Below are 8,490 nucleotides of genomic sequence, written 5' to 3'. Positions count from 1 at the left end.
CAAATTTGTTGTGTGGATGTAAGGCAGGCTTGAAGGAAGGGCCTCGGCTCCAGTGAGGGGTTTGTCTTGTTCGGGCAACACGAGGATGGCCAGTGTCGCTGGAGCCAGGTGAGAGGGGAAAGTAGTTGATGGGGTCAGAAGCCGCGCCCAGGCATGGCCTCGAATGTGGATCACTCTAAGGGAATTTGTGTGTTCTCATGTCTTCTAGACACACATGAAGTCCTTTGCTAGACAGAGAGCCCGAGGTCATTTCCTGTTTTAAAGTCCTATGACTCTGAAGTAGTGCTGCCATTTCAAGCCATTCAGATCAGAAATGTGTTCTGGCAGTTCTGTGGAAGACCTGATTTGCAACCCAAGAAATTCTTCAAGGGTAAAGCCGTTGGCTCTGCTGATTCGGCTCATTTCCTTTTCCCTACACAGTCACAGCTGCGGTGGGCAGGCACTGTGTTTGCTGAAATGTGGCATGTGTTTGAAGAATGTTAATCCCTATAAAGAGTCATTGTATGTTTTCTGGCACAACCGATAATTTTCATGTTGTAACACTTTTCTTTCTAATTTGCTCAGATACTCCTGCTCCCCTATAAAAAGGGTGACAACTTGGGGTTAGTAATCAAGGAGTTGATAAATGTGTGAGTGGTGGCAACATGCCCCTTTGTATTAACAGAGGCATAATTGTAACCAAAGAAATTTAATTTCTTCTCTAGCACTGGTTTTTCTGTTTAAGAATGAAGGCTAGAGAAAAAGTAAATATGAAAATTACCATGTATCATGAATACATTAAGGATTCCATCTGTAATAGCTCAAAATTGATTTATGGCCAAAATTAAAACCAGATGAACATAGCAGAAATCTCAGCTATTACTGTGTTTGCTTCTAATTCTGTTTGGAATAAGGCTTCAAATGCTTCCCAGAATGATGTAAGTTATAAATAAATGAAAAAGCTTTATCCTGTCTTCCATTTATTTTATTTATACATATCCATTTCAAGAAAAAAAATGACTTTTAAAAATACAATTCTGTCCTGGAAATGGATTCTTATCTGCACAACCACTGAAGAAAAAAATCATGCAAACAAACTTGTCTTGTAATGACAGCGTAGAAGATGCAGTTACTTCATTAGGATACATAAGAAGCTCTGGTCTGACACGTGGTAGCACAGGTGAGAACCCAGACTTCACTGGCTGGATGCAAGGTTGTAAAGCCCTGGGAAAGGCCCCTGTGAAACAAGTACAACACTAGAATTTGCGCACACCCTCTTAACGGGCCCTCCAACCCACATCGTTTTGTTGTTACTGTATTTGTAGCTTGCTTGGCAATAAGTAAACAGTTGATAATTACAAATCAAAATTATACGTTGGTATTTGTCCAGTAAATGAAATAACAAGTCATGTTAGGTTTTCAAATTATTTTTGGTCATTGATAGTCATTTATAATTGCTGAAATTACAACACCATGTAGAGAGGGGACTAAGTTATACAATCTGTCAAACTTGTTCTCTTAGCCATTATGAGAGTATTCCAAGTGGCCAGTTTCCTGAAAATAAATATAGAGAATGTTATTTATGACTAACCTGGGATTTACTATCTTGGAAATAGCAGTTTCACCTAAAAAAACATTCTGTCAAGTTTTACTTGCTTGATGTCCTCCCCCCCTCCCCGCACAGCATACATGCCATCTTCCAGTCAACCCCCCCTCTGCCTCTGAGCCACTGGTGGGTGAGAGAGGAGACAAGAGACTCAGCCGCCAGAGCATGCATGCCCGGGCCCCGCCCCACCGTGAGGACATTCAGGGAACAGTGTAGGAATCCTGGAGGGACAGGAAGATGGGTGAGGGTATTAAGGGTGCTGAACCAAATGATCAGAACTCCAGCAGGTCCTGGGGGCATGACTGGCCCAGGCTGCCACTGCACTGCTGTTCAGGTCCTGACTTGGCTCTGAGCTGCAGACTACACGATAGAAACTGTGTGTGCTGTGAGTGAGGACAGCTCTCCTGAAGCGTGAAGAAAGGCTGATGGTCCCAAAGATACCATGCATGATTTCCAGACACCTCTCACACAGGTCTGGCTGAGAAGCAAACACTGATGTCAGGAGGTGAGGGCACAAAGGTTTAACTTGAAACACTGTGGTAAGGGATGGACCTTTACTGGCTTTCTCTGTTTCCACTCTCCTTAACATACATGCATTGTTGCCTTCAGAAAATAGAGTCAATAGCTGCACAAAGCCGAAGAAAAACTTCCTCTGGCGTTCCTTCTGCATTTATCTGTATGTAGAAGGAAAGAAAGGTACAGTTACACTTCAGAAATGACTGTAAATCATTTTTAATAATGAGGGAAAAAAATCACCTGCTTGTATAATTTGCTCAACAAAATGTAAAAACACAAAATCCACAGAGAAAATGGTGAAGTGTAATTGCTTAGTAAGTAGGTGCCCAAAATAACACAGCAGGTATTTCACTTCACATCTATTAGAATGGACAACATTAGAAACAATGACAACATAAAAAACTGGCAAGGACTACGAGCAACAGGAACTCTTACTGCTGGTGCATACTAGAACCTTGGAAGCCACTGTAGTTTCTAAAGAAAACTATGTAGCATTTGTGCTCCCTGGAAGACTTACCTCCTCCTAAAAAACTGCAAATGGACGTTTACAGCTGCTTTATATATAATTGCAAAAACTTGGAAGCAACCAAGATGTCATTCAATGGGTGAGTGAGTAAACTGGTAAATGTAGACAGTGAAATAACCTTGAAAAGAAATGAGCTATCAAGTCATGAAAATACACGGAGGCAAAATGAAAAAGTGAACATGTAAAAGCTGCATGATTTTAATGATCTGACATTCTGGAAAAGACAAAAATATGAAGAAAGCAAAAAGATCAGTGGTTGCCAGGTGTTGGGGCAGGGGGATGGGTAAATAGGCAAAACACAGCATTTTTAGGGCAGTGATGCTCTGATGGTGGACGCATCATTATACCTTGGGCCAGATGCACGGTATGTACGGCTCCTGGACAGAACCCTAATGTAAGTCGTGTCCTTGGGGTGATAATCGTGTATCAAGGTAGGGTCACGGATTATAGCAGATGTTGGGCTCTGGTGGGGGATGTTGACAGCTGGGAGGTTGTAGTGTGTGGGGACAGGGTGTATGCAAACTGCTCAATTCTGTGAACCTAAAACAGCTCTAAAAAAAGTATTTCCAATGATGACAACGGGGACAAAGTGTCCTTTGCGGGAAAAGCGCTGTTAGGGATCGTGGAAGGGCGCTGGAGTTACTTCAGATGGAGCATTTGGAACAGGGTAGGAAGAAAGCAGAGATTGCAGGGGGCAGGGGCGGGGTGTGGAGGAGAAAGCAAAAGTGGGGCTCACAGCAGGGAGGTGTTGTAAGGGCAGAGTGTGCCTAGAGCACTGGTGTAGGGAGCAGCAGCACAGGAAGTAGGAAGGGAGCTTTCTAGGCATGAAGGCACCCCCCTTCCTCTTTCCTAACAACGTGCCAGTCACCGAGACTGTCCCATCACACACGTGTCATCTTCAGAAGGGAGAGGCCTGGGAGGCCAGGGTGATGCTGGTGGCTTGCATCTCTGCAAGATAAATGTTGAAAAATATCTTCCCGGTTCCTTTAGGGAAACTGATACGAGGCACTACTGCTTAAAGAGGAACCTATGGAACAGGTGCTTAAGCAGTGCTTAAGTCTGCTTGGAATCCCCCCACTCTCCACCCCTGGCCTGCATCCCATATCAGAGCGCCCGGGTTTCTGGCTGCACTTCCAATCCAGCATCCTGCTAATGTGCAACCTGGGAGGCAGCAAGTGCTGGTTCATGTACTTGGGTCCCTGCCAACCATGTGTGCGTTCTGGGCTCCTGGATTTGGTCTGGCCCAGTCTGAGCTGTTGCAGGCATTTGGTGGGGGAGGGGGAGAGTGAACCAGCCAATAAAATGGAAGTGCTCTATCTTTCTTTCTGCCTTTCAAATAAAAAAGAAGAGGCAGAGCTGCTGGCCACTGCCAACCTTGATGAGCTGTGGATCACGCTCAGTGAGTAGACCTGAGTGAGACCAGGCTGGAGCTGCTATGAGGGAAGAGAAAGCGCCCGAAGCAGCGCATCGTCCTTAAGACCAAGCGCTGCAGCGCAAGAGCCGGGGTGGGGGTGGGGGGGAATTCAAGGTGTGGGAGTTTGTGTGTGGAGATGGGCCTGGGGGTCTGGGGGGCTGTACCATGGTGGCTTGAAGCCACATGAAGAAAGGTTCGTTAAAGGCTACAAATGGGAGGGGAAACAAAAATTCCTGATGATCCACCTAAGACCCTGAGTGTGGTGAGCCTGCTAAACACCACTTCCCAAGACTCAGCTCCAGAGAGCCTCACATAGTAGGTTAGGCTTGTGAAAACGGTGTATTTAACACATTGTCCAGACGATTTTGTTCTGGGCCCTCTTGGACCACACTTTTAAAAACACTCCCTTTCTCTTCACCTCTTGTCTACCTGCCTAGATCTTCTTTATACAAACTGGTTTCAACTTTGCAACCCCCAGGAATGGGACTGTTGCCAGAAGTAGACTGAATTCTCAAAAGAAAAAAAGCAAACTTGCTGTGGTTAAGTCCCACAGAAAATGAGCAGAGCAATGTTGACAGAAACACTGTCTGCAGCAGCCCCCACCTGGAAAAATCCCAAATGTCCGTCAGCAGTAGATGGATGTTAAATTGTGACACGGTCAGTTCATGGAATGCTACAGCAATGGGGAGAATCCATCACAGCTCGACTCAACAACATGGCTTGGTCTCTCCAAGTCCAGGGAAAGAAGCAAGTCTCAAAAGAATACCAATACAATGTAAACAGTTTAATTAAAGGTCAAAAGCAAGGCTAGATTATATTAATTACAGAACCATGCCTGGGTGATGAAGCTATTCAGAGAAGCAAATAAATGGGTCTCATGAAAACCAGGACAATGGTTTTTTTTCCCTGGGGAGAAGAGGAAAGGAGCTGTGAGAGGGTGAACTCCTGCTTGGGTGCTTCCAGGGTCCTTTTGGTTTCTCACCCTGCTTGGTGGTCACGTGGGTGTTCACGTTTTTCAGACCATAGGTATTACCTGTATGCATTCCTGTGTATGTGATCTATCTCATGACAAGGAAAACAGAACAAGAAAATTTCAATTTTAAAGTCTGATAAATATGTCACACTTTATCCCAATGGGAGAATCAGATGTAGCAACCCACAGGACAGTGCCTGGTACTGCCCTTGTAAGCCAACAACATTTCCTGGGTGCCAACAGCATGCCCTGTGGTGCAGAGAACAAGCTGATCAATGTTCCTGCTCTCAAAGAGCTCACAGCTCCAAGGGTGGAGACAAACACTTAACAGGAGTTGACGCTATTAAGAGGTAAGCTCAGGAGCTCTGGATAAAAGGGCACCTTACACACCATATTGGAAGGACAGAGAAGCTTCCTGGGAAAAGTAGTAATTGTCATCGATTAAAATGATAAGTAGTGCCAGCATTGTGGCACAGAAGGTTAAGCCACCGCCTGTGATGCCAGCATCCCCTATCGGCGTCGGTTCCAGTCCCAGCTGCTCCACTTCGGATCCAGCTCCCTGCTAATGCACCTGGGAAGGCAGCAGAAGATGGCCCAAGTCCCTAGGCCCCTACACCCACATGGGAGACCTGCAGAAGCTCGTGGCTCCTGGCTTCGGATCGGCCCAGCCCTGGCTGTTGTGACCATCTGTGGGGTGAACCAGCAGATGAAAGATTTGTCTGTCTCGCTGTCACTATTGCTTTTGCTTTCAAATAAATAAAATAAATCTATAAAAGAGAAAAAATACAGGGGCTGGCATTGTGGCATAGCAGGTAAAGCTGCCGCCTGCAATGCTGGCATCCCATATGGGCACTGGTTTGAGCACTAATGCCTGAGAAAGTAGTGGAAGATGGCCCAAGGACTTGGGTCCCTGCCACCCACACAGGAGACCAGATTTGAATTCAGCCTGGATAAGCCCTAGCTGTTGTGGGCATTTGGGAGAGCAAACCAGCAGATGGAAGATCTTTCTTTGTTGCTCTGCTTTTCAAATGACTATAAATAAACTTTAGACAAAAGGAAGAATGAAAGCCTTCCCTATGGAGGGAACAGCATGTGCAAAGGCATAGAGACCTGCAAGCACCTGGGTTTTTCTGGGAACAGCGGGTCATTTACAGAGAACAGAGCCAGGGCTTTCTGGACTGGGGGAGGGAGGCTGGGAAAGTAGACTGGAATGAGGTGTCTCCGTGGATTTGCCTATTCTGAACACGTTATATCAGTGGAACCCCCAGTATGTGGTTATTGTGTGACTTCTTTCACTTAGCATGATGTCGCTAAGTTTCATACATGCGTGGTGGGCATTAGTACTTCCTTTCTGTTTACTGCAAAATAATCGCCTTAATACCTTGAACCTGAATGTTAAAAAAATGCCTTGGGGCGTCTGCCTGCCTCACACCCCTTTCTAGCAAATCTTGTTACCAACAGCCCTGTGGAATAGTCTGCTGGCCTTGGCTTACCAAACGCCAGTGCGTGTTCACTGGCTTTCTGCCCCTCCCCAGGCTTCCTCCTCCACAGCCAAGAGGGGGTGAGAAGGTATGACTCCACCAACACCAGGCTGCCATTTACACTTTCTGGATCAAATCACTGGGCAGTACATCAGGAGCGTGGTCTCCAAGAAGTTCTAGGAGCACAGACTCAATACAACCCTTTGGGCATAACGTAAGTTCTTCAGTGTAGTATTTTAATTCTCTGTCCTTGAAAGAGACACATCCCAAAGTCCATCTCTGATCTTCCACAGAAGGGGAAGCTAATAAGACTTGGGATTGACCTGAATCAATACACTCGTGTACCTTACAGAGATTGAAAGATTACATCTAACAAAAATATAAGGTCAATTTATAATGTGCACCTTAATGGCCTCTCTATAAATAGAACTTCTCAAATAGAATGTGCACTTAATTGTACATGGCACCATCTTTCCTCCTCTCCATCAAACTTCCAGTTTAAAGTTTTTAAAAAATGTATTTGAGAGGCACACACAGAGTGCTCTGATCTGCTGGTTCACTCCCAAATGCCAATAACAGCCATGGCTGGGCCAGGGTCCAAGCCTGGATGGCAGGAACTCAATCACTTGAGCCATCACCACTGCCTCCCAGGGTCTGCATTAGCAGGAAGCTGGAGCCAGGCGCTGGAGCTAGGAAACAAACCCAGGCACTGTGATAATGGGACATGAGTATCTCACCCACTAGGCTAAACACCTGCTCTCTGAAGTTTTGACTAGCACATATTTCCACAGATAAGAGAAAAAAACCTCTATTCCTTCTAAAATGACCTTTCTAAAACAGGTCTGCTCACTCATCTTCCTGCCTACCCAATGGCTCCCTTCAGCTCCTGCAGTGTTTAGCTCTGACCTCCAGGGGTAGTCGAGGACTGAGTCAGTGGCCACTTGTGGCTGCAGAACACTTGAAACATGGCTAACACAGCTGATGAAGTGAAGTTCTAATGTTTAATTAAAATTAACCTAAAATTTAACACTGATATTTGACTTGCTAGAAAATTTAACAATATAGGTGGAACAGCATAGGTATGTGAAATTGATTTTCTTTTAAAAGAATTTATGTATTTTATTTGGAAGGCAGAGTGATAGGGGGAACAGAGAGAGAGATAGAGGCTAGAGAGAGAGAGAGAGAGAGAGAGATTCTATCAGCTACTTCATTCCCCAAATGGCCAGGACTGGTTGAAATTTACCTTTTGACTATGTGTTTTCTGAAAACACTGTAGTATTTCTGATGAAAATTTAGCATCTTAGTTGAGATGTACCCTAAGTTCCAGATTTCGAAGGCACAATTTAAAAAAAGTGCAAAAATATTGCATTAATTTTACATTGATTACATATTGAAATATTTATGGTATATAAGGTTAAATATATTTCCAATTAATGTCACCTGATTCTTTTTACTTTTTAGTTTCTGTGATTACATTTTAATTTTTTTAAAAGATTTTATTTACTTATTTGAGAGGTAGAGTTACAGAGAGAGGGAGACAGAGAGAGAGGTCTTCCATCCACTGGTTCACTCCCTAAATGGATGCAATGGCCAGAGCTGGGCCCATCTGAAGCCAGGAGCCAGGAGCTTCTTCTGGGTCTCCCACATAGGCCATCTTCCACGGCTTTCCCAGGCCATGTGTAAGAGCCGGATCAGAAGAGGAGCAGCCAGGACTTGAACCAGCGCCCATATGGGATGGCGGCACTGCAGGCAGAGGCTTAGCCCACTACGCCACAGTTCCAGCCCCACTGTGACTACATTTTTTTTTTGACAGGCAGAGTGGACAGTGAGAGAGAGAGAGAGACAGAGAGAAAGGTCTTCCTTTGCCATTGGTTCACCCTCCAATGGCTGCCGCAGCCAGCGCGCTGTGGCCAGCGTACTGCGCTGATCTGAAGGCAATAGCCAGGTGCTTCTCCTGGTCTCCCATGGGGTGCAGAGCCCAAGTACTTGGGCCAT

The 8,490-nt window shown here is 45.3% G+C and overlaps 1 protein-coding gene across 3 annotated transcripts in view; it reads right to left on the bottom strand.

Moving 5' to 3' along the window:
• Nucleotides 1-913: 913 nt before the first annotated feature.
• Nucleotides 914-8,490, bottom strand: part of AK5 (adenylate kinase 5) — a 289,702-nt gene continuing 282,125 nt past the window's right edge. For 2 of the 3 annotated variants that reach the window (XM_062191568.1, XM_062191570.1), the window contains exon 14: nucleotides 1,793-2,259. In XM_062191568.1, the coding sequence (XP_062047552.1) occupies nucleotides 2,191-2,259 (69 nt within the window). In that variant the 3' untranslated portion in view covers nucleotides 1,793-2,190. Of the gene's footprint in view, nucleotides 1,534-1,792; nucleotides 2,260-8,490 lie in introns of those variants that run through there. The other variant, XM_062191569.1, reaches the window with a different exon arrangement.

The sequence above is a fragment of the Lepus europaeus genome, chromosome 5, assembly GCF_033115175.1.
Source record: "Lepus europaeus isolate LE1 chromosome 5, mLepTim1.pri, whole genome shotgun sequence".
Classification (NCBI taxonomy): Eukaryota; Metazoa; Chordata; class Mammalia; order Lagomorpha; family Leporidae; genus Lepus; species Lepus europaeus.
The sequence above is the reverse complement of the archived record's forward strand: the minus strand, read 5'-3'. Positions and strand labels throughout refer to the sequence as shown.